The 25666-nt window shown below is 38.1% G+C and overlaps 3 protein-coding genes and 1 pseudogene across 3 annotated transcripts; 3 read left to right on the forward strand and 1 right to left on the reverse strand.

The window, feature by feature from the left end:
* The first annotated feature begins 249 nt into the window (after window positions 1-249).
* Window positions 250-3274, forward strand: LOC113729820 (late embryogenesis abundant protein At5g17165). The gene is made up of 3 exons (XM_027254074.2): window positions 250-392; window positions 486-623; window positions 2741-3274. The coding sequence occupies exons 2-3, from the start codon at window positions 508-510 to the stop codon at window positions 3015-3017; spliced, it is 393 nt and encodes a 130-aa protein (XP_027109875.1). The 5' UTR covers window positions 250-392; window positions 486-507; the 3' UTR covers window positions 3018-3274.
* Window positions 3275-4865: 1591 nt separating this feature from the next.
* LOC113729821 (large ribosomal subunit protein eL13z-like) lies at window positions 4866-7711 on the forward strand. Its single transcript, XM_027254079.2, has 5 exons — window positions 4866-5024; window positions 6379-6494; window positions 6628-6761; window positions 6952-7110; window positions 7190-7711. Exons 2-5 carry the CDS (start codon window positions 6386-6388, stop codon window positions 7409-7411), a joined length of 624 nt encoding a protein of 207 aa, XP_027109880.1. The 5' UTR covers window positions 4866-5024; window positions 6379-6385; the 3' UTR covers window positions 7412-7711.
* A 769-nt stretch (window positions 7712-8480) lies between these two features.
* Window positions 8481-13818, forward strand: LOC113729823 (aluminum-activated malate transporter 4). Its single transcript, XM_027254081.2, has 6 exons — window positions 8481-9102; window positions 9372-9509; window positions 9698-9961; window positions 10077-10213; window positions 10310-10456; window positions 12484-13818. Exons 1-6 carry the CDS (start codon window positions 8700-8702, stop codon window positions 13165-13167), a joined length of 1773 nt encoding a protein of 590 aa, XP_027109882.1. The 5' UTR covers window positions 8481-8699; the 3' UTR covers window positions 13168-13818.
* Window positions 13819-15216: 1398 nt separating this feature from the next.
* On the reverse strand, window positions 15217-25603 carry LOC113729822 (5'-3' exoribonuclease 4-like; annotated as a pseudogene).
* Between the last annotated feature and the right edge of the window lie 63 nt (window positions 25604-25666).

Here is a 25666-nt window from a genome sequence, read left to right on the forward strand (position 1 = left end):
TCGTTACAACTTATGGAAGAATTTTTTTTTGCCCTATTCTAATATTCTATGCTAATTGCAGATCAGTGAGTAATAGCTCCACCGGGGACCCGGACCCAATCAATCCTTATGGATATTTTTGTCTGTTCATTACTTTCTCAGGACACCACCATTTTCCTCGAGTCCAATTTTAACCGTCACCGCCCACGGTCTGTCATAGAAAGTTTGGTTTGACTGTCAATCAAATTCAAGGGGATAAATAAACTAGTATAAAGTGAGAGGAAGTTGTCATGGTGATTAACCCCAGATAAAATCCCTTTAGCCTAAATCTAAAGGCTTTTATAATTTACATCACCGCCTTCGCCTGTCACCTACTCCCCACTCACGCCACCAAAATTCTCTCTCTATAAAAGGTCTCTCCTTCCATTTCCATCGTTGTGTTCACAGCTCCGTGTTTCCCTTTTACTTCATTCTCAATCTCTCACATCCTTTCTATACTCCCGCAGAGCAATCAACTCCGGGAATTGTATGGCCGGCTATTTGCAGACTACTACCCGGAGACTGGCCAGCATCGGTAATCGATTTGTGAGCCAGATCAAGTCCTCCTCCTCTCTCTCTCCTTCCTCCTCCTACTTCCTGCTTAGGTAACTCTCTCTCTCTCTCTCTCACAACTCTTTCTGCCTTCCCCTATTTTCACATACTTGTACTATATTCTGCAAATGCTTTTTGGGCCCTTAAAAGCTTTTCAGCCGATTGAGTTTACAGTAGTATAAACTGTTACTACTATGTGTCAGTTAGCTGTGTTCTTTATTCTTGCCTTTTAGTAGTGTTTCCTGCAAAACCCATTTCTGAAGACTTGGAGCATCTTCACCTTTTAGCTCAAGCCCCAAATTTCAAGATAAATAACTCCTCCGCAAGAATAAAACGTTAAAACTGGTGGAATGGAGTCTTCTTATACCGAGATTTCCCCCATGATCTTATTACCTACAACCATCCTACCTACCTGCTCCTTGCCTTTCTTCGTTTTATTTTTTTTTGGGTGCAAAAAATGAAAAAGAAAAGCAGGATATTCTTTTTTCTGGCGCCTAAGCGATCATCAAATATCTTGTCTGGTTGGTCTTTTTAGCTGATATATGGATCACCTTTTCAGCAAAATTTTCTTGCTTCGCTTTTTATTTCTTTCTTGTCGGATTGTCCAATCTTGTGAGTTATACTATAGTGGAGTATTATTAGTAAATAATTTTGCGACGTAAAAATTTTTTTCTTTTTGGGTGTCATCCTCCAGTTTAGCCGTCGTTTTTCCTACCAATTAAGTAATGAAAATGTTCCTTTAGACCATTGATTTGGGAAAATAATTCTTGTTTTGGTTTTCATCTGAATTTCGTGACAGTATTTAATATAGCTGTCAACAACATTAGTTAGAGTAGTCTAATTTACTATTAGTTGGAGTAGTCTAATATTACTACCGGGCCCGGACAGTTTTGTTTAAAAGCAGAAAATAAATAAATAACTAAATAAAAGTATTTTTTTAAAAAACCTCGTTCCGTACTAGAATGGTCCAATTCTCTGGAATTTGGATAAGGACTGGTTTGTAGCTGACGTGTCAAAGGTCAAACAAGGGCGAGGTTAAGTTGCTATGTTAGATAGGGGACTGCTGAGGAAAATTTATTAACCCGATATTCGGGTTAATTAGTAATGTTATTATAGATATCTGATTGATAATGTCCCGAAGTTGATTTTTATTGTAACTGGAAGCCCCTGTCTTACTTTTTCCCCTCCCCGGTAACCCATCCACTTTATAGTGGTGAATGATCATCTTCAATTTTTATTCCTTCATCTTTGGCACCAAGCAAGGTGGTCGTTAAGTTAACACAATCTTAGCCAGCACTTGAAAACGTATACTACGGTAATTGCCTTAGGGGTAGGTGTGTTGCCCAACTAGGACATCATTAGGGGGGTTGTGGTTGCTGAGAAGTTGTATCCTTGCCTAGGCGGTTTCACCCATTTCTCCGTACGAAAATCACTGCTCCTACCATTTCACTATTTAATTAGGAAGAGGAATGTAGATCTAAATGGTTGTTCTTTTATTTTCCTGATGCTAAAGAGGTTGTGTTGTTGATTTCATGTTTTAACTCTTGATTTTATTATTGGCTTCCTGACAGCCAACTAAGGGCCGATTTGTTTCTAAATATTGAGATGCCTTGCAGGTATACCATAAGTACTTGAATGTTACTTTCTGCTTCCTTTCTTTGATTTATGAGCGACGTACAAGTGGTTCGAGATTCACTACCTTTGTTACAAACAATGGTGACGTGCTCTTGTATAACTAAAGAGCACCTTCTTATTATTTTATAGTCTGGGTTGAAAATACTTCTGTTTCTGTCCGTAATGAACTTGCTGTGTAGACGATTGTCATTGTAGCTGCTGCTGCTGCTGCTGCTGCTGCTGCTGCCTATCAATTTGCTGTCTCTAGCGTTGTCTAATATTGCATTAGATGAAGCTGCTAGCTACCTTTTGATGTTCTCATGATCTTTTTCGCTGGCCTTGAATGCAAGGGCCATTAACATACATACCCTTTGGTTCTACTGTGGTGTAAGAGAATCACTTGTTCTTACAAGTTTGTGCAAGGTTTTGATGTGTAAAAATAGTTTTCCGTCTGTTAATTTGGTCATTTTAGCAAGTTACAGAGTAATTTTGTTTGACCTTTGATATCCATGTCATGGGAACTCGGCGTCCTCAATGGAAATTTGGATATATGCAGGAGGGCCGTTCACGGATCAGTGTATGACAAGAACCCGGAGGAACACGTTACTTCAACTGCAGTACCAGACGATGTAATCCAACCACAGTCGGAGGAGTACTGGGCTCCACACCCTCAAACCGGGGTGTTTGGCCCGTCCACCGAGCAGAACCCTGTAGCTTGTGGGGAGCGCGGTCTCCACACCTCGGATGTTAATGCACCTGAAGGCTCTGTGCTGGAGCAGAAGGCATTTTTCCGCCCCCTTGAGGATTTGGAGAAGCCGCCACCGCAGCCTTGAGTTGCAAAAGAACCTATATGTATCTCAATAGTCCTTCCTCTCGTGATGTGTAGAAGACCAGAGGACGCTGAAGGGACTGTAGAAGCTTGAAATTAGCTTACCTTTGTCTTGATGTGTTACGCGTTATTAGTATCTATGTGTGAGACTTGCCTTTTTATGTGTTCATAAGATCGTAAGGTAGCCGTAGCGCTTGGCGGTGTCAATCATAACTCAGTTATGTTGATTTATCCAAAATTGCCTACTAATAATTTGTTCAAGCGAGACTTGCCTTTTCTGTGTTCATAAGATCATAAGGTAGCCGTAGAGCTTGTTGGCGGTGTCAATCATAACTCAGTTATGTTGATTTATTCAAAATTGCCTACTAATAATTTGTTCAAACCTGTCTCATTAGCTTTAAATGGGTCTAAATAGATATTTAATTAAATTCATTTAATTGATAGATAATGAGTTGATTTGGTTCATTCATTTATATTTATGTGGTTCAAACTATATAAAATTGGAATCTAAAATTTAACATTTGTACATGCGTCATGATAGTGTATATATTGTTAATGTATATAAAATTTACTTTTAAAAATAAATATATATTTAAACTTAATTTTTAGTGAGTATTCAAGAGATAAACTGGGGGAGGGTTGGGTTGGGTGGTACGGGAGGAGGGAGTGTAAGCAAGAAGTCTCGGGTACGAGTTATCTCGCTTACACTAAAAAAAAAAGAAAAAAAAGAAAAGAGATAAACTTGATTTTTGTTCCCGTTAATAGTAGTAAATTATTATTATTATTATTTTCATTTAAACACCTTTACTATGCTGTTCAAGATCGAGAAGATACGGTGTCTAGCCCCAGCCATAGAGGCTGGGTCAAATAACTAGTCGCGTCTAGCGCCCGCATGCTGGAGGCAGGGAAATTAATTGGTCCAACTTAAGATCTCGCGTCCATGCGAGCCCACCACTAGTTGTCCATTCCCACGAAGGTGTTACAAGGACAAATGATGGCCTAAACAGGGTTGGTGATGGTTCTTTTATACGTGTAAATGGTTTTGAACTCTTTTTTTTTTTTTCTAATAGAACACTAATCAAAATGAATAGTGGGAGTAATATAGAAGTCATTGATCTCTGATCTTATTAGAAAATACTTTGTTCATTATTGATAGTTTTATGATAGCTCATAGTTTCAAACGCCATTTTTTATACTCATAAATATAAGTTCTTTTAAGTTTTATAGGGCTTATTTTTTTCTCAACATTGGAAATCAAAATTTTTTTTAAAAATATATATACATAGAAAATAAATAAATAAAATTTTGAGGAAAAAAATTTAGGAAAATATAAATCACAGTAAGACTAAAAGAAATTTAATAAATAAAAAAAAGTTATATAAAGAAAAAAGACTTAAAAAAGAATACAGGGGCTATACTTATCAATATAAACTCATTCCAGAGTGATTTCGCCCAAATTAGTCCCAAATCACATGTAAATAAGGTTGGGTCTAAACCCAAATTACTAGGGGCTTGTTTGGCAAAGAAATTTTTAGCCAAGTTTGTCTTTTATAAGTTTTTAAATAATTTTATCTATAAGAACCTCAAAAAACTTTTCAAAGTGTTTAAATTATACACTTCAAAATATCAAAAAATTTATACACTTCAAAAATTTTTCCTATAACTTCTACAGTAAGTTATAGTGCAAAGTCTAGACCTCATCTCAAATCCAAATAAATTCCGCCCATCCTACCCATTTTGCCCCTCTAGATGTTGGTCCCGGAGATTTGGATAATTAGAACAACTCCTCTATTGACGAGTTGGGTCTCGGCCCAAAGAAACAAATAAGCCACACAAAGCCCGTACAATTGGTTAGTAGGGTTTTTGATGAGATAATATAAAACGGCAATCTAAGAAGTTCCGGAGGGAGGAGCAGGGGCAGGAGGTGGAGGAGGAAGAGGAAGAGGAAGAGGAAGAGGAAGAGGAGAAGCAGGAAGTCGCAGCACGGAAGCAAAGGGATCTTTCTCCATTTGTGAGTTGTGCTTTTAAAATCTCCTCTCTTCGCCGCCGTTAGATTTTTATACCTTTCTTAAAAAAAAAAAAAGAAGAAGAAGAAAAGAGGCTCCATCTGCACATAGCTTTGCTAGTCTTCTTAATACGCCTTTTCCCTTCATTTTTCTTTGGAATCATTATTTCCGTCATGTTACGCCAGTGAAATTTGTATTTTCATGTGATGCGTATTTACTCACTTAATTTGTCGTGATTTTTTTTTTTTTGATTTAACCGGAGAACGTGCCTTTACACACACGCACAGAGAGTACGCTCAGGAATATCATTTGCGGAAATGTTGGAAATTGCCTCTGCCGGCTCTATTTGATTAGATAAAAGAAAAAAGGTAGAGAAAAAGACTCTGTTAGGTTAATACGATGTTAGGTTAATGCCTTTACAGTCGTTAATTGAAAAGTTTTAGTTACTATTTAATAGTAGTTGCAGTTTACGACTAGATTCGGGCTCTTTCATGGTTTAAGGACATACTCTCTTGTTGTTTACCTACTCCATCTGGTTCCCTTTATTTATTTATTTATTTTTTGACACCCATTTGTCGGCCTCCATTTTTACTCTTGTTGCATGGGGTTAAGTTTCTGTCATTCTTGGTATATATTATTGATTATTCAACTGCTGTTGGGGGATATCAGAGGTTTCTTCCTTTTTTTTTTTCAAAAGTAAGTCTGTTAGATTTTGTTGTTTACATCTCCATGAAGATCCTGTGGCCACTACTCTCAAGTTATGATGTCTGCAATGCAAATATGTCAAGGAGTTTTTGTGATTGTTTGCTGCATGATACTTGGTTGGCGTCTCTTGTTTTTCTGTGTTACTAGGTTTTTAGAGTTTCTTTTTTCCAATCATCATTTGTTGTTTTTGAAGTTTGTTCGTCTTGTGATGGTCAGCTTGTACATACAAATGGATTTTTGGGTCATGTGCCCCATTTCTGGTCTACTTGGAGCTACAGCTTATGAATCTTCTGCATAACGTTTGCTGTATGCCTTTCTGCTACCTGAAAACTATTGACTGACAGCAGAACACAATTGATTTGTGCGTCATAAGTGTCATTTCTGTTTTACTTTCAAACTGCGGCTTGGGGATCTTCTGCATTATGCTTGCTTTATGCCTGTCTGCTGCTGGCAAACTATGGCTTAATTGTAGTAGGATGGGAAAATTAGATACTTGTCCTCGCCTGTAATTCATGTGGGCTGGTATGCTATACTAGTAAATATGTGTTTCTCAAAGTTGCTCTTTATTTACTAAAAGAACTCCGTTGTTTGGTTAATATTGGCCAATTTTTTTTAATTATATTTTTAAGTTCCAAAATTTGCTTTTATCTGTAGATAACTCATGGTTAAGCACAATAATGTTGTGCCTAGTGGGCACTTCAGGAAGCACTGGCAGAATTATGTGAAGACGTGGTTTAACCAACCTGCACGCAAGACCAGGAGAAGAAATGGTAAGCAGTTCATTGTCATTTTCAGTGTTCCTTTCCAATGGTCAAGTTTTTGTTCAGTAGTTGCTTTTCGCCGAAGTTGTGGTCTGTATTTACTTTGCAATTGATGTCTGATTTTTGATCATCTGTTTGACAGCTAGGCAGAAGAAGGCTGCGAAAATCTTCCCCAGGCCCACAGCTGGTCCTCTTCGTCCTATTGTCCATGGGCAGACATTGAAGTACAATATGAAAGTCAGAGCTGGTAGAGGCTTTACTCTTGAGGAGCTCAAGGTGAATTTCCTTGATTATTTCAATCAATTATGTTCAATTACTCGTATATTTTGGTAGAGGCTTTACTCTTGAGGAGCTCAAGGTGAATTTCCTTGATTATTTCGATCAATTATGTTCACATACTCGTATGTTTTGAGTGTCAGGCCGTGCATGAGTTCTACTAATTCTTATCTGCTTGACAATGCAATAGGCTGCTGGAATTCCTAAGAAACTTGGACCAACTATTGGTGTTTCAGTTGATCATCGGCGGAAAAACAGGTCCTTGGAGGGTTTTCAGGCTAATGTTCAGCGACTCAAGACATACAAGGCCAAGTTGGTTGTTTTCCCAAGACGAGCTCGTAAATTCAAGGTTAGACTGAGCTACCCAATTTTCTTTTAAGGTTTCAAACTTCATCTTTGGCTACTTTATTAAGCTTCCTTGGTTGCAGGCTGGTGATTCTGCTCCTGAGGAGTTGGCGACAGCCACACAAGTGCAAGGTGCTTACTTGCCCATTGTTCGTGAGAAACCATGGGTGGAGCTTGTGAAGGTAACAGAAGAGATGAAGTCATTTAAGGCCTACGACAAGCTGCGATTGGAGAGGACGAATGAGCGCCATATTGGTGCTAGGTTGAAGAAGGCTGCGGAGGCTGAGAAGGAAGAGAAGAAATAGTTTGAGTATCAGCTGATGCTGAGAGGCAATTTTTGCCTGGCAGTTTGATTGTTGGACTTTGTGTTTTGGATTACCAATAGGAGCTGTTATATTTGTCAGTTTGAGTGTATGAAATTGAAGACTTAAATGGTGATTTAATAGGTTTATGGATCTGATCACAAAACTGCATCCATATCGTTGGTCCTAGATGTCAGCTGATTACTGTAGCCTGACTGCTTCAATAGCGGTGATGTCTATTTGAATTAGCTTCGTGCTTTCTGTGACGTTTAGTTCAGGATGCAAACAAAAAAAATTCTCCAAGCTGCTGCAGTGGCGCCTCTGTATGTATGTTTCAATATGTTGCGCTTTTTCGTAATTGGATCAATCTTGGTGGTAGACAAAAAAAGACTTGTAAAAGTCTAATCTAATCTTGGATCAATCTTTCTTGATACCAGATGAAAACAATGAGTGGTCTGGTGATGGTGGGCAGAAAATGGTTACTTTTGGGATATCCTGGTCCTATGGATGGAATTGAGTTTTGGCCACAGGTTTCAATAATTTTTTTTGGGTCTCGGGTGATTGTATCAGAGCTTATATGTATTTGTTGCTTTAGTATTTTATTGGATCTATTTTAGATCAAATACTACTGTAAACAATAAATGTACTAGTTATCACAATAATAATAATAATAATAATAATATAGCAGTGTGTGTGTGTGTGTGTGTGTGTGTGTGTGAAGAAGAAAGTAGTAGCAGCAGCATTCCAAGTTCCAACAACTAGTATCTGTGTTAACGGACTTTCAACCACCTCAACTTCGATTGGAGACATGTGACAAAAGTGGGCCCTGAGGAGGAGGCGGGAGACTGTCGTTATCGTTAACGGACTTTCAAGACTCCCTCTCTCTAACTTAAGTGGGACCCACCACATATTATTAATTACAGAGAATTATTGAATTAATTAATAAAAATACTAGTATTAGTAGTACTGTACTGGACTGGACTGGACTGACTACAGCAGCGCTACAAATCTACAATACAACACTTGACGAGTATTAATTCATTTTTAGCTTTCCATAATAAGCAGTCGTAATTTGCTATAATCGTAATTTGAGAATCGAAGTTAACAAAAAAAAGAAGAAAAAAAGAAGAAGAAAGATGAGACGCGATAATAATGTGTGAGTTGGATGGAATGGAACCCCGAGGCTTGTTTCCGTGAACAACTCTCCAACCCAACTGCCCCTTCTCTTCTTCTCTTGATCTTCTTCGTCTTCCTTCTTTCTTTCTTTCTTTTTTTTTTTGGGTTTGATTGAATGGCTGGCAGTATTGGATCTTTAAGGCATAGCTTCGCGGAGAGAAGCAAAGAAAGATTGCTCATACCCCGCAAAGAAGAAGAAGGAGAGGACGAATATTCACAAGTGGGATCAGGGATCGGAGGAGGAGGACGACGACGAAGAGCAGGAGGAGCGTGTCTTCGGGCTTTTCATTGGCTAGCAGATGAAATTCCCAAAATCTGCAACTATGGTAAACAAGTTTGGGTCAAAGCCTGCGAAATTGGTCGTTCCGATCCCAGAAAGATCATATTTGCACTTAAAATGGGGCTGGCTCTCTCCTTCGTCACAATTCTCATCTTCTTCAAGGAACCCCTCAGTTACATCGGACAGCATTCCATCTGGGCTATCCTCACTGTCGTTGTCGTCTTTGAATTCAGCATTGGTACCCCTCCTCCTCCTTCCTTTTCTTTTCCCCTATCCTTCTAGTGTTTGATTCCGTTGCAAACTTTATCAGTAGTCTTCTTCTGATATTATATGGAGTACTCTATATATATATATATATATATATAATCAAAAAAGATTGTAGCAGCAGAATCTGTAATTGGATCGTCTTTAGTAACTTGAAAATTTCGGTAATTGATACAGTGACGCTATCGTCTGCACTTGTATTTGCCCAAAGCGTTTGTTCAATATTACTTCAATCATGTGCAGGGGCCACATTAAACAAGGGATTCAATCGTGCCTTGGGGACTTTATCTGCTGGAGCATTAGCTCTGGGAATTGCTGAGTTATCTGCCTTAGCTGGCAAATTTCAAGAAGTTATAGTCGTCTTCAGCATCTTCATTGCAGGTTTCATCCTTTCCCCACTTATTGTCCGTCTGTATTACTCTTAAAAAAAAAAAAAAAAAAAAAATTGCCACCATTTCCTTCAGCAGGTAATGCCAACCATCCCTACAAACAAATACTTCTTCTTTAGACGTCGTCAGTATTTTTGCTTCCTACTGCCACTTCCTTAAAATTGTCTAAATGGACTCTAGGGTTCTGTGCAAGCTACTTGAAATTGTTCCCAGCAATGAAACAGTACGAATACGGGTTCCGGGTGTTCCTGTTGACTTATTGCATCGTTCTGGTCTCTGGGACTTCACACTTTGTGCAAACTGCTGTTTCTCGATTGCTGCTCATTGCTGTCGGAGCTGGTGTTTGTCTGATTGTCAACGTATGTGTTTACCCCATTTGGGCTGGTGAGGATTTGCACAAGTTGGTGGTGAAGAATTTTAGGAATGTTGCCACTTCTTTGGAAGGTGAGGTTTTTATTGCCCTTTCCAACAATTTTTTGTCCCGCAAAACTTAAAAATTACTTGAGGTTTGTGCATTTGAGATGATATGCTTCACTTGTACCTGCAAGCCTTTCTGTAGGCTGTGTCCACGGATATCTGCAATGTGTTGAATATGAAAGGATACCATCGAAAATTCTAGTCTTCCAGGCTTCTGATGATCCGATGTACAGTGGAATCAGAGCTGCCTTAGAGTCCTCCAGCAAAGAAGAGTCTCTGGTATGCCTATTTTACAGTTACTTCTTTTTCTTTCTCTCTTTAATGATTATTTATTCAAAGGGACGATGGTTGTAACTTAAGCATTTCCTTCTGCAGTTGGCTTTTGCAGTTTGGGAACCGCCTCATGGTCCATACAGAATGTTCAACTATCCTTGGAGTGAATATGTTAAAGTTAGTGGTGCATTAAGGCATTGTGCATTTATGGTCATGGCAATGCATGGTTGTATACTTTCAGAGATACAGGTGATTCTTGTCTCTTTTCACTTTTTTTTTTTGGGCTAGCTAGAGCCAGCCATGCCTGTGCTTAAGGAGATTGATGCCCTCAGACGCCTACAAGAACCTCAATCCTGCATCAACTCCTCTGTTTCACTTGCCTTCTGTTATATACTTGAAATGATACCTAAGTAACCCAGGTCCCAGTAGGCTTTGGTTTCTCTGGAGGTGTTACGGATGTAACCTTTTGTATAGTTAGATAACAAATTGAGACCTCCTTGTGACAAGATAAGGAAATATTTGTTACAACTAAAAATCATAAGGTAGGAGAACCCTTTTAGCTAGAGTTGAAGGATGAACCAAGTCACTCGATATTCGAATCGAACTTGGCTTTGTAAGAGCTTGATTGAGTTTAGTTCGCCAACTAGTCAAGCCAAGTTTGAACAGTGTTTTATGTTCAATAAACTTTCAAATTCGGCTCGAGCTTGGTTCAATTAGTATAAAATTAGATTTTATATGTAAAAATTTTAAGCTACTCGAGCTTGACTAGAATCTGGCTATTCAAGCTTGGTTCGGCAAATAAATAAACTATTCAACAAAATTTCAAGCTTGTTAAAATAATCAAACAAGCTTGAACACTGGGGTGTTGGGCTTGATTAGGGTTGTTTACACCCCTACTTTTACCTAGAAATCATGTGATAAATTAGCCTCATGGGAACAACAAATGAAAGAAAAGGCCCCTTACAAACAATGAAACAAAAGAAGCTCTAGTACTGAATGAGATGCTTCAATTTTGGACAAGTGCCCTTAAGAAAAGGAAGGTTTTGTTTTTATTTTTTTATTAACCAGTAAAAGGAAAGGCGTGAATTTCTATTTTTCTTTCAATAGTAGAAGGCAGCTTGAAGCAATCCAAATACTCATACTGTGCTGTGTTCCTTTTTTTTTTTTTTTCAGAAAAGAAACTCTTCTTTTCTTTCTTTCCTTGTTTTCTCTGTTTTGTTAAGTTTTGTACATTCTAATAGTTGAAGGTCTTCTACTTTGATCATAATTCAAACTTTTTTCATCGTTAGTAGACAATGATGCTTTTAACTTCAAATTTACGTTACTTAATTTGGCTTTGCATAAAATAGTCTTTCTGGAGTTTTCCCGTAAACATATGTTCTTGTCTCAACATCCATTCTTTTTGTGACTCAAAAGGAGCAATTCTAATTGTCACTTGGCTCAGCATTATAGCTGCACTTAGGCTCCTTTTCTGTTTGAGGGTTTTCCAAGAAGTCTTTTGCACTAGTAGATATTGTTCTTATCTAAATAGATGGCAGATTTCTTTCAAAACGCTAGTTTTGCACTTATTCAGCAATGTCCTTGTTACCTGAACTTCTGGATAATGATTTGCTTGGATTTGATTTGCTTTCCTAGGTGCCAAGAGTGTCTTGTTTTATCTATCTTACCTTTTTAAGAAAGTTGGATGCAATGAATTTTTTTCAAGTCTCTGCTTTTACATGTAGTTTGAATTGTAATCCATAGTCATGACGTCTGATTCTATGTGCCTCTTTTAGGACTAAGCTTAAGTATAGAAGGATCAGTTCATCATAAATTTTCTGTTGTCCCTGCATCTTTTACAAGGCCTTTCAATTTGCTTAAAGGAATTAGCATGCTATTCGAGTGTCTTAAAAGCTTAGGTGGTTCAAAAATGCAAGACCTGATATGGTTTCATGGCTTTATATTATTTGTGAGCCTTCTACACAAAGGATACCTTGGTCTACTGTAGATTGGACATAATTAGAGAGAGGTCTGAAACTAACTCTAAATGCCTGAAAACTTTCTGATCACGTGATGGCAATCTGTGTGCAACTTTTAAGCCAGAACCTGATGATTATTAATCATTTTTCTACGACTCATGTACTGGTTGTTTACACAGTTTCATGCCTTTGGTTCTTGCATGCTACTTGCACACCCTTATCTGCTCATGCTCCTTTCTTTTCATGGCAATGAAAAGTATACATATCTTATTCTACTACGCCTGTGAAAGATCTTTTTTTCTTTCTTTTCTTTTTCAGGCTTCAGCAGAACTGCGACAGGCTTTCAGGAATGAGATTCAGAGGGTTGGGACTGCAGGTGCCAAAGTGTTACGGCAACTTGGAGACAAAGTAGAAAAGATGGAAAAACTAAGCCCTGGAGACCTACTTGATGAAGTGCATGAGGCTGCGGAGGAGTTACAGATGTTAATTGACCAGAAATCTTACCTACTGGTCAAAGCTGAGAGCTGGGAAAGTGGCAAACGACCAAGTAAATTTGAAGATCCAGAGCAACTACAAGAACTAAAAGACAATGAAAATAAGCCACAAGTCATAAACTCCATCAGTGAAACAAATCTCAATCTAACCTCAGCTCAGACATTGCGAAATTGGAATTCACAGAACCCAAACCCAGGCACCAATCTCTCTGCTTCTCAGTGGGGTTCCTCAGAAGATACGCTACGACAGCAGACAATGTGGCCTTCACGACTCTCAGTCCTTGGTGATACCATTCTCAATGGACGTGAAGTAAGGACACATGAAAGTGCAAGTGCATTGTCATTGGCAACATTTACTTCCTCGTTGATTGAGTTTGTTGCCAGGCTTCAAAACATCGTACACTCATTTGAGGAACTCAGTGAGAAGGCAAAGTTCAAAGAACCAGTTGATCCAACAGAAACCAAGGAGCCATTAAATTCCTGGAGAAGGCTTCTTAAATGCATCTGAGTCGTTCTTTTGGGTTGGTGCTCAAATAGAAGCGAGCAAGGGTGTGAAATTGGTTCGGCACAATGCCTAGAGTGAGCACGGCTTGCGTAAGTTTGAGAATCGTGCTGAGTGGCTTGCGCGTTTGAGTCATCAAGTACCTAAGCTTTTTCCCCACAATGGTTGATCAAGGTGCAACTGGGTGGAAACTAAGCAGACGCTTTGCTTTATTTGTTTTGCAGAACGAAGGGGATTGCTGAATTTCCAGATCAGGTTGCTTGTTAAGCACAAGATCTGTCTAAGCGGTCTGAGGAGGAAATTGGGGTGGTGATTAGTTGAGATCCAAATAGATTGGGGAACAGAAAAGTGTTGCAACCCTCTGATTGGAGGCCTTACGGAAGATAGCGTGCAAGAATTATACTACCATAGTAATCATAAATCACATCTGCGATTACTTTAGTTTAAAAAGAAGCTTGTAGATTTTGCAACATAATAGTTTCTTTTTACTTGTTCTTACACCCTACTAGCCTACTACTGGTACATGATTTTGCGGCGGTTATGTTGCGAAATTGGGTACACACCACACAACGCCGCCGCAACCGCAAGCCCACAAACAGGACTGTCTTCTTGTTATAGCATCATCAATGTCAAAATGAGTGCAGTTTATCTACAAAATCTAATAGATAGCTACTAAGCAAATACACAGTATCTTGAGAGAAATGACTCCCGCTAGTAACCAACAATCTGTTTGTGGACGGCAAAAGGGAAGAATAGAATACGACCGAATGGAGCAAAAAGAAAGAGCAAGTAGGAGAGCAAGCGAAGCGGCAGAAGCATGTCGCTTGGGGAAAACTAAATGCGACAACACTGCTGGGGCATTAGCTAGCCGCCGGTGACTGGGAAAGTGATGATGACGGCTGGAGTTTTTTCATTCCCTTTCACTCCTCCGAAAGTACGTCATCAAAACCTTCAACTGCCCAACTCCTCCTGCTGATAGGCTATGCCTCTGCCCCACTCAAAAGAGTTGCTCCGCCCCAAAATTCACCGGTTCTCAGAGTTATTGCTACCAAATTAGGATTCGATGTTCCCCTAATACTATTACTACTAATATAGCCAAGGAGCGTCAGCAGAAGATGATGATAACCTTTCCCTTCGTTATTGCTTCCATCATTGTCTCATATCTGTCGCCTAGTCTCTCTATATGTTTTCTTGCTTGTGCTGCACAAAATTGGCACATTTAAGACTGAAAGAATGCTATTATTATTGTTATTTTGTTTTTTGGGTTCAAGAATAAGCAGCAGCAGAGACGAGGGTTCTGGAACAAATGGAAGGTTAAAATACATCAGCAGCAGAGACGAGGGTTCCAAAATCTTCTACGCAGACCCATCGTTTATTCAAATACTCTTGTTTGGATTGCCGGTTCCATCGAAAAATTACATCGTTTTTCGTGATCACATTTCTCTATTATCTTTTTCTTTCACATACATCAAATTGCTACAGTAATTTTCCATAAAAAATGTAATCCAAACACAAACACAAACAACGAACCCATCATCATAATATCTGAGAATGGAAAGGACTTGTAGTATTGGACTTCTTGTACTCCACTTGCTAAAATTAGGAGAATTCGGCAGTTATGAGCGCAAAGTACTGAAAACAGGTTGATAGGGAAAGTACTAAAAAAATTAGTGAGGGGAAATATAATAATTAATTTGGATTGATAGAGAAATGGTGAGTAATTACTGCATACAAGTACGGAAACTTGGACTGAGATTGGAGGAAGCCATCCCAAAGAGCCTAGGTCTAGACAAGGAGTGCATCAAGGTGTTGGGGTACACTCCTTGTCTAGACCTAGGCCCTCTGCGATGACCCCAACGGACAACCCTAACACCTTCTTGATACACTCCTTGTTTAGACCCAGGCTCTTTGCGATGGCTTCCTCCAATCTCAACCCAAGTTCCCGTACTTGTATGCAGTAATTACTCACAATTTCCCTATCAACCCAAATTAATTATTATATTTCCCCTCACTAATTTTTTTAGTACTTTGCCAAATTTGGGTTCTGAAAACAGATTTAGTACTCAACTCAACTCGCAGCCTTGCATGAACAAATAAACGAATGTGGTATGAGTAGCATCAGGGACTGGCTTACACCCCAACTAAAGCCTTTGCTGAACTAATCTTTACTAACAGCATATGCAGAAAAAGGAGAAATTCAAATTACCGAAGAAGAACAAGAAGATGGAGCTGCATCCCTCACACGTTAGAAAGGAGGAAATACTCGATACTGACGACATGATACAACAATCCCACCCACGAGAGTAATCCATTTTTGAACTCAGTCCAATAAATGCTCCTTTCTGGCCAACCCATCCCAAAGCTCAAAGCCCATTCTGGCAGATCTGAGCTCTTGTAAAAAATTAGGATAACAGGCCCCTTCTTGAGACTCTAAGCTGACTCTAGGCTTCAAGTATAGCTGCAGCACTAGGCTTTATTGACTTTTCTCCTTTTACCTCCATTCTTTATCTTCCGGTTCTTCATTTTGTCATGAGACCAATTCCGTTTGGCCTTGCTGACTTTACCATGGTCTCCATCCGCATCATGCAGCTTTGTTACACAGTTCTGTGATACAAGCTGACGAGCCATCTTCGCAAGGCAAGGCCCTGAGACCGCCCTTGGGGGAATGCACCTTCAAAGGGGAAAAAATAATTTGACAATTGGATAAAGATGTAAAACGAACACAATCACGCATCTAATAAAAGTCCCGGATGTTTGCTACTCCTCTAGGCAGTAATATTACAGCAATAAGATGAACATCTACGTAGCTCATTTTATTTGTTTATCGTAGCATACCAAAAAAGACAGTGCTAATCAGTAATTGTACCCCGTCTATCTAATTTCTCACGGTGAATGTATATCCCAACTTCTCTTCAACCTCCCCAACTCCAGTTTATGGTTCTTTTTTTTTTCGGGGGAAGAGTCTTCAAATTTTTATATGCTATATGAAGTACAAATTCCATGAATGGACAAATCGGCATCATAACTGAACGATTTCTTGCTGAAATGACTATATACACTTTAAATAAACATTCTTGTGTGAGAGTGGGAGGGAGAGAGAGAGAGACTGGGGGAGCCTTTTTTTTTTTTTGATTTTTTTTTGTGGGGGGGGGGGGGGGGGGAGTGGAGGAGAGTTTGGGAATTAGAGATGTAGCTGCAGTCTCACCTTTGAGAAAACCTGTGTCGAACAATTGATGTCTTCTCATGCCACAGGATAGGAGGAGGCTGGATATCATGCTCGCCCACAGACTGATTCAAGTATAACTCGCGTGTTAAGCAAGCCAAAATCTTAAGAAACAGCATATAATTAAAGATGAAGATACAAAATTTATAGTAGTAAAAAAATGTTATCTTCCGATGGTATGCAATCTGCTTGATGCGCTTTTCATAGAAAGAGAAGTAATACCTTTGATAGTTTGTTATTTCGTGTCAGAAATTCTCATATATGATAACAATTAACTGAAGTCTGCCATAGCCAATTCAACACTCACTGGTGGTTTTCTCTCTTGAATCATGAATTTTTGTACAGATTCATGAAAGCAGTCTTATAGGGAAGAACTCACCAAGCAATAAAAATTTACCATACAGAACTACCTTCTTTATCTGATTAAGTCATTCACATGCACAGGCAAACCAGTAGGGTCACAAACAAATGATAACACAATTTTGATAGTTGAACCTGTAAGCTATGCTAGAGAATGAAATAAAAGCTTTTATTGTTTCATTATAATGCAGGTTCAACAGTATGAAGTAAGATTTAGATTTGGCAACTACTAAGCAAGTAAAATGTAAAGCACAGAGGCTTACTGCCATAAAAGCGCGTTTCATACCTTCCCAAGCCTTATCACTCCTTTAGGGATTTTTGCTATGTGAGGATGAAATGATGGGGGTTTGTAGAAGACAGACCTGGGAAAAGGGAAAAAGGTGCCCAACATGAGATATCTACATAGTAATGCTGATTGCTGAACTCTACTTTTCTGATTACCATATTCAAAAGTTTACATACACGACTTCATTATTTGTTATCAGCTCCGTGTTGTCAAGTGGTGAATAGATGGCTACAGGTTGTATAGGCGTATCAGAGATGTACGTGTATCCATTCATTCCGTCACTGCACAAAAATATCAGTTACTAAAGTGAAATGAAGTATCTTTATGATTGTGGGCATTCATATGCAGAACATGAATGATCTGCAGATATTGTCCCAGGATAGAAGATAAGAATTTAAATGATAAAACAACATGTGCATGATTTATAAAAAAATCTAGACATTTTAAACCCTTGGGAAAGTTTGACAAAACATTTATGTTGTCATCCACCTGGCTTCCAGAATCCAGAAAATATTTCAGACAAGATAAAGGTGCCAATTGACAAGAAAGCAAGTACACAGCAAAATATTGATGTGAAAACATTAGAAAAGTGTTAAAAATTAAAAGAATTGGGGAAGATGTTCATAATCAAGTTACTAGCACTAGGTAGGTGCATATCAAATTTAAAATTTCTGAACTGGTTAAATGGCTTCTGATGAAGCAATAGAACATGTCGGCCTATCAACCCAGAATATATACTTGCAATGCCATATGGAGTATTTAATCCTGTGCCTTGCTTTCTAAGATTCTTCCAGTATCAGCATCATCCACAGAAAATCTGGTGCCACAGGGAAAAGTCATAGTGCTGAAGCATAAAGCTATTAAGGGTAATCTAACTACATTTGAGGCAGTCCCTAATCTGAGGATAACTTCCTCCGTCCCACATTGAAAAAGAGAAACACGCACACACAAAATAATTGTAGTTATTGGTTTCATCAGTAAGCTGTTCGCTGATGATTTTTTACCTGAATTCGGGGTTAATTTTTCTTTTCACTTTAGCCTTGGGCAATTTTGGGTTATATTTGTTGCGCTTGCAGAAGGAAAAGATCTTAGCAGCCAAAGGATGCGATGTGTGAACAAATAGTAGATCAAGACCCAAACTGTTTCTTCGTTTTTCTTCATCCTAGATCAGAAAAATATTATTCAGCATTTTTAGAGAACATACAGGTAACTGAGAATGCTCAAACATATTCATATGCAGAATAACACAGAAAAAATTACATCACATAACAATGCAATCACCGCTTTGTATGGGTGAAAATGTTTTAATCAACAATAATGCTGCCTTTCTGTCAACGCAACTTCGTACTGGTTACAACACTACTTGTATACAGTATATACAGATCAGAACTTACTGTCAAAGTATGTTCAGCTTTTTCAATCTCTGCGAGAAGGCATAACTCGTTGATGAATGGTAATTTACACACCGCCTGCCAAATCATGAGGACAACTAAGTAAAATCAAGCTGCCCTACAAAATTGTTCAATTAGAGAAGATCTGTGTACAGCTGTTCATAAGGTTTATTCAGGCGCATTTTACACATTCAACTGCACAGGTCTCAGTCCCATAAAAATCAGCTATTCTGAAACTGTAAATTCAATTTTAGGGTCTCATGCAATGCTATCTTCTCTTTCTTTCCCTTTACTTTTGCTCCCACTTAGAGGTGAGATGAAGGCTAAATGACATTCAGGATTAACATCACCTTTTAGATCCTAATGGACGGGCTAGTAAGAAGCAAACTAGAATCCAAAGGTTAAATAATGAAAACTCAAACACAGTTTTGACTATTATAAGCAGATAACAACTCGCACCACAATTTACAGGTATCAAATTAAGCGCACGACCAGAATACATCAAGTACAGTTCTATACATGACAATGAAATATGCTCCTTATTAACCCGAACATGAACCTAAGGATAGCATACAATTCATAGTATAACAACATATCAGCAAATATTTTATGCAAAGGCACAGAAAGATAAAAGACCTACATTAAGCCATTGATCAATTCCAGAATAACACCTGTTCAGCATGAAAGTAAAATAGCTAAGAAATTTTCATAATTTAGAAGTAAAGCAATTTACTAAACCATACCTGCCAAGCATGTCTTTTTCCGTTAATGTCAAGTTCAAAATCTGCGAGACATAACCTCCAATCAGTTTAGCACAAGGAACAGTAATCATGCGAAAAAGATTTATGGTACAATCACCGTACCCCTTGGGTAGAAGTCCAAAATAGGAGATGATGGATCTGTCATTAACTTTCTGTAAAAGAATGGGAGTGCCTGCGCACTAAATGTTCAAGAAGTCAAATGCTAAATCTGAAAGGTTATTAGTCCATGTACACATGAGACAATAAGTTAGGTTCTAAACCTTGCAGCAGGGAGAACTGCCATTAACTGATCAAAAGGCTTAAACGGTTTACCAAGATTGAACTTTATTTCGAGCTGGTGAAGACAATGGAAATCTGATGCAAATGGAGCATAGTGATAAGGATAAAACCTGCAAATTGGAACTAAATTATGTTTCTAAGTTACACAAAATTTTCAGAAAAATACACCTTCTAAAATACAATTCAGCGCAACAAAGTTTGTCAGAACAATGTAAGAACATCATATATTGAAAATAAAGATCATAAACAATGCCTCAAATTCAGTTTCTGCAATCAGGGTTCTCTGGATCCTATTTTGTATGAATTACTTTAATATTATTATGTTCTTTAATGACTCAGCTACTAGTCAAATTCAGTACAAACCATTGCCAAGAGCAAACTCCTTGGTAGTAATAATGCATGACCCAAGAAATTCCTTCGACATATTTGAAGACCTACATCAAATAGAGCTCAATAAGAAACATTTGAAAGAGCAAAGAAATAAAATAGAAAGATTAACTAGAGGTCCAAAAATAACTAGGATTACTGTGACACGAGCTTGAGGTAAATAAAGATAAATCTATAGTGAAAATATAAATCAAGAGAGAGACAATATCCCTCACCAAGTTATAGCTGATTGCAAAGAGAAAAAGAAATAGAGGAGTAGAAAACAAGAAGAATTCACATACAAAGTCAATTAGAAAAAGAAAACGCATGCAAGTGAGAGTCATCAAGAGAACCTAAGAAATAGAATCAACAGCAAATAGCATAAAACGTGCAATTAAGGGGCAGAGCAAAGTTTGAAAGCCATAGACCTAATGGTATTGGCACGGCAGCAATATCTCCTTACCGCATGCCTTTGTATTTTTCCATACTCTTCATCATTTTGAACCTCAAATTTTTCAATATAATATCTTTCCTTCCATCCCTCTTCTCCTAATTTGACCTGCAAAACAAATATCCATTAGGAGTTTTGCAGAGAAAAACAGTTGAGACTTGGTCTACATAATTACAGCCAAATATAAGATGGGAAGAATAAGAAACACATGGAAGAGGAGCAACCTTGTCAACTGCAAATCTGGTTTCGGTACAAAAATGGTCTGTTGTACTCTGAACTTCCATGGCTCTAGACTGATGAAGAAACCAGCATAAGAGGGTACAATTACGATCAAACAACGCAAAGACTAGTAAATTTCAGTCGAAACTTCAAACTGAATATCAGTTTAACTGAACAACGTTTCAAGTTTATATCCCATGCTTTTTGTGCCTGGCAAAAGAAAATTACAACATGATTATATGTAGATCACACAATAGACAATACAAAGCAAGTAGAATATTCATGTGCAAGCCAATGAAACAGCAAATAGATATGATTTTCACCTTTAACCAACATTAAAATGAAATCAAGTCACAATAGAGAAAAATAAAAGTCACCTGATACTATCCAGCATGAAATATTAACCAACCAAAAAGAACATGTCCTAAAACTTAAGAAGCCTGATAAAACTAAGTAACAAATGTTACCTGTGCACGTTTCCTGAATATGGCATTCTCATGTGCTCCAACTGCTTTTACAAAATGCTCCACCCGCTCCAAATCAACCTATGCAATCCAATATACAGGTTACTGAAGCAAAGAACAAAGGTCTTGAAAAACGATCATAGCACAATATATTGGGAGTGCAGAGTTGCGGCTGCGGCTAGCATAATGAGTAGAGATTGCACTTGAAGTGAAGGAGCTAAAAAGGGGGGAAGACTACAGGGCTTCATAAAATCAAATCAGTAAAATTTGACAACAAAGAATAAGAATAGCTTGACAGAATCAATCTTTATGAGAGCTGAAAAATGCTAGTCACATATCACAGTAGTCAATGCATAAGTATGAGACAAGTCGATTCAAACAGCAAGCAAAGGACCAAGTATATAAAACGAAAATGAAATTACTGTTTGACTAGCAGAGAGCAAGAAACCAATAAAGAGAGGAATAAAACGGTAAGAAATTCCAGATCAAAAACTTTAAGATCTTTCTGAAATAAAAGCACAAAAAAAATTTTGCATTTATCAAAGGAGGGCAGAGTTTAACAGGAGATGAAAAATAATGCATGGAAAAGTGTTTTGTATTTTAAATGCCAGGAATACGATCCTCATTCATTTCTCAGTACATAAAAGATAGAAAACAAAATCAACTGCAGTTTTGTTGAAACTGTCAACGAACAAAGGAAGTTGAAATATAGCTTTTGATCCAGCTGCAAGAATTATGCACTTGAACTCTGAACAGGTTGAGCCCAGAAAGCAGGAAAACCTTGTTCCTCTCAATCTCATGCAAACATGAGCTGTCAAGGTTAAGCATAATAATAAATTGGCTTGAAAACTAACATATCCAATGGTTAACTAAACCATTAGGCATCATGAATAAAATTGACTGAAGCTCCTATAAATGAATGAAATGCAGCAGAATAAACTTTTAAGACTACCTCACAAGAATTAGTAAGATAACCACCCATTTGAGTGAACTCTTTCTTGTACACCAACATGAGCAAATCAATTGCCCCCTAAAAGAAATAGAACACGCCATGGATTAGTGATACTTCAAAAGAAAAGGGACTGAATATTTAGCATGCCCGATTAATCTTAAATTGAAAAACATTGTGAACCCGTTGCCTCAAAATTTTTGTTTCACACACAACCCAATATTGCAATTTGCCACGTGGACTGAATGCATATACCAACCTCTGATATTTCCAGCGATGGCACATGTGGTAAAAAATCATTACCAACAAACAGACACATGAATACAAAATCATCTATGAGTCGGTCCAGGTCAACTTTCACTGTTGCATCCGGTATTTGCAACTCATGTGCTAAGTAGTCCCTGAGTACCCAAATGTGGAGAAACTGAAAAAGAAGAACCAGTAGTTACAAAATCATTTGCTACATTATCTCTGATCACTACTATGTTCAAAGATAGAAACACAACAATCAGGTTACAGATTTCAATTTTGCACCATTTCATCTGCCAGTGAACCAACAGCAAAAAAATAGATGCTTTGTCAAGAAGAAATGGATGAAGACACATGGATAGAAGAAGGAAACAAAGTGCTGAAAGTTCCAAATTATCAGAAACAAATTTGTTGGGTGGAAGATGTTAATGTATGATCAACTTGTACATCTTACATCAGATTCACAAAGATTCTAACACTCTTGAAGAGAGACCCGTACTATGTGATTGCAAAAATAAATATCCAACAAGGAGAAGGAAATAATTAGTGAATGTGTTCAATCAATAGGCATCTATTGGCATAATTATCAGTAGTGAGAGTCAAGTGAAGCATAGCCCCAGCCAAAGCACAAAATGCATAGAGAAATCGTACACCCAACATAGAGCTGACAATGATAAAAATATAGTAAAGAATGGCATGGCATTACACACATACACTACTACGTAAGTGACTTGTCAAAGGCAACAACTTATTCTAACAACTTACTGTAACAAGTGCCATCCTAAAGTTGAGAAGAAATTGCAAAAACAGTTGAAAAAAAAATCATGCATTAATTTAACAACCAAGGTTGTAAGATCGAATCAATGATGCTTTTTAAAGAAATATCCTTGCATCAACTGCAGATCTTATCTTTTTACTCCTAAATTTCTTAGAATGGCAATTCAATCAAAGAGCATATAAACCATTAAGTGTGTAAAAGAAGGAACCTAACCTAGAACAAAAACATTACATGATGCACAGTGCAACAATTTGCACTAACTTTTCTCTAATCCAACAATTACCTTAGTTTCATACAGGAACCGTGAAATAAAGTGTAATTGCAATGAAGGATTTCAGTAATTCCATTTAAATGATAATCAACCTACAAGTGCCAGGTCTCTTACAACCATAATTGATGAAATTCTTCATTGCCAGAGCCTCTTTTAATTTGTATAAGATGGTACAATTACTACCATCATGAAAATAGTATCAGTACCTTAATAAAGTTTTTGCTGATCACTTCACTCAAGATAACGTTGCTAAACTCATGCACCAAATATAAAACCAAATTCTACAGAGGCCATCAACCAAAATCATGTCATGACAGTGAATGGGTAATATGACTGTTACCTGAAATCTTTGTCTTGATATAAAGGCTTCAAAATCCCTAAGATATCCTTCCCCTTGCATTGGCTTCACCATTTCTTGTCTTTGGTTTTTGTCCTTAGGCAGAGCTTTGCGGACATCCTACACCGTGCATAAAAATAATGAACTCATTATAACTTCCAGACAACTATAAACCACCAGCCAAGACTTAATTAAAGAAGAGGGATCAAATACAATCCCCTAAACTTATACCTCTCTCAAAATAGAAAAATGGATTTCATGTGCAGCCAATGCAAGCATTATCAGGTCTGCATCCTAAAGAAATTAGAAGAAAAGTAGGCACATTTAGATCAAGTCACCTCCAATAAATCCATCACAATGCATAAAGGTTTCTGGAAGGTTTTCATAGCAAAATTTAGAGTGTTTACCAACTTTTGTCTAATTTTTTTACATCGATAGGCAAAAGACAGGAAAGTACATAAACCTAACATCAAAAACAGAGAAGAAAAAAAAATCTAATGAGAAGATTTTTACCAATCCATACAAACAATGTCGTGTATTTGGATCAAATCCTGGCAAATTTCTTTGCAAACGGATGTAAGACATAATCTTGTGTTCCCCTTCACCAGGCACACTAGCATCAGACAGAATAACCTAAAAAAGATCAGCATAGTCATATGGTATTACATTTGTGGAGGGGGAGGGATGTGTATGTGTGCGTGAGAGAGAGAGAGAGAGAGAGAGAGAGTCTGTGTGTTTTTAGACCGGTCCAAAAGGAACAACAAATCAAAGTCCTAGAAATTGAACCGAAAAATGCCTTGATTCCTCGCCAACCGGAGACGGAGTTCATCTTCAAGTGTACATAATATCGAAGTGCAGATGACAAGAGTTGCATGAATTCAGTTCCAGGAGTAATTATATTAGAATCCAGCTTTTTATTTCCAAAATCCTCTCCTTCTGGCACATGGACCCCTTTCAATGTCTCTGTTTTAGATGCCTGATCATAATCAAATTCCAGCCTATTAGTTATGTTGGAAACAGAATAAAAGTACAGGGGCAAAACAAAAGACGAAATGGTGGAATGATAACATCTGCAGAAGCCCCGCTACCCAAAAAAAAAAAAAAAATACAGACTTCATCTGCCGCATCTTTAGCAGCTCTGAACCGTCTTGCCCGCTGTTGATTCATCTTGGCACGCGGTGCCACACCATCTGAGAGATTAACGTTGGGAATGTTTGAGTGAGACTAACAATCCAAGTGGCGTCCTAATGAAGCACTTAGAAAAGAGTTGTAAACTCAAACTCCACCTAGTAGTAAACGAAACAGTAAATGCAGACAAAAGAAAGAAATATAAAGCTGGAGATGTTGATTTCAGCATAAGTTAGCAATAGACGGGAATGGACGTACCAATTGCCATGTAAAAAAGTTTGCGCGGCCTAATCATGGAGAATAATCTGTCAATGTACTTGAATACCGCCTTAAATACTTGGTCATAAGTCTCCGGAGCAGGCTGTGAAGGAAGTTCACGAATACCGCATCATTTATTACGAAACAAAGCCGTTCAACAAAAACTAGAGAAGCAGTTCATTTGTAAGAAAAATATCGAGCAGTAATTTTGTCTGGTCTTTATGATACCAATCCATCGGGATGAAAGCAGGGATGGATGATTCCATTCATGTCCAGATAGAGGTTATCGAACTCGAGGCCGTTAGGGTTTGGAGCGGTGGTATCAATTGGAACGTCGACAACTGAGCGCGGGTATCGTTCTGCTAGCCACCGATAGAATGCCGGTATTCCCATAGTCTACTTCACTGTTATATGCTCCCAACCTCACTTAGTCCCTCAGTCACTACTCCCTCCCGAACCGACTTGACTTGCCGTCTACTGACTGCTGAAAAAGGCGGAGGAGAGTAGGCAGCGTAACTGCTGGGGGATTTTACTTCTTTTTTTTTTCCTTTTAAATTTCCGGGATTTAGGGTTTTCAAGATTCTCAGAAAGTTTCTGGGGCCGGTTTTCGTCCCTGCTCCTTCTCTGATAGATGACGAGCCCGGGGGCTGAACTTGTCCTGCGTTAACGGTACTACCATCAAAACGTAGATTAATTTTAGGGTTAAATGCAGAAAACCCCATGAATTTTTATAGC

Source organism: Coffea arabica, chromosome 2e, assembly GCF_036785885.1.
Source record: "Coffea arabica cultivar ET-39 chromosome 2e, Coffea Arabica ET-39 HiFi, whole genome shotgun sequence".
NCBI lineage: Eukaryota > Viridiplantae > Streptophyta > Magnoliopsida > Gentianales > Rubiaceae > Coffea > Coffea arabica.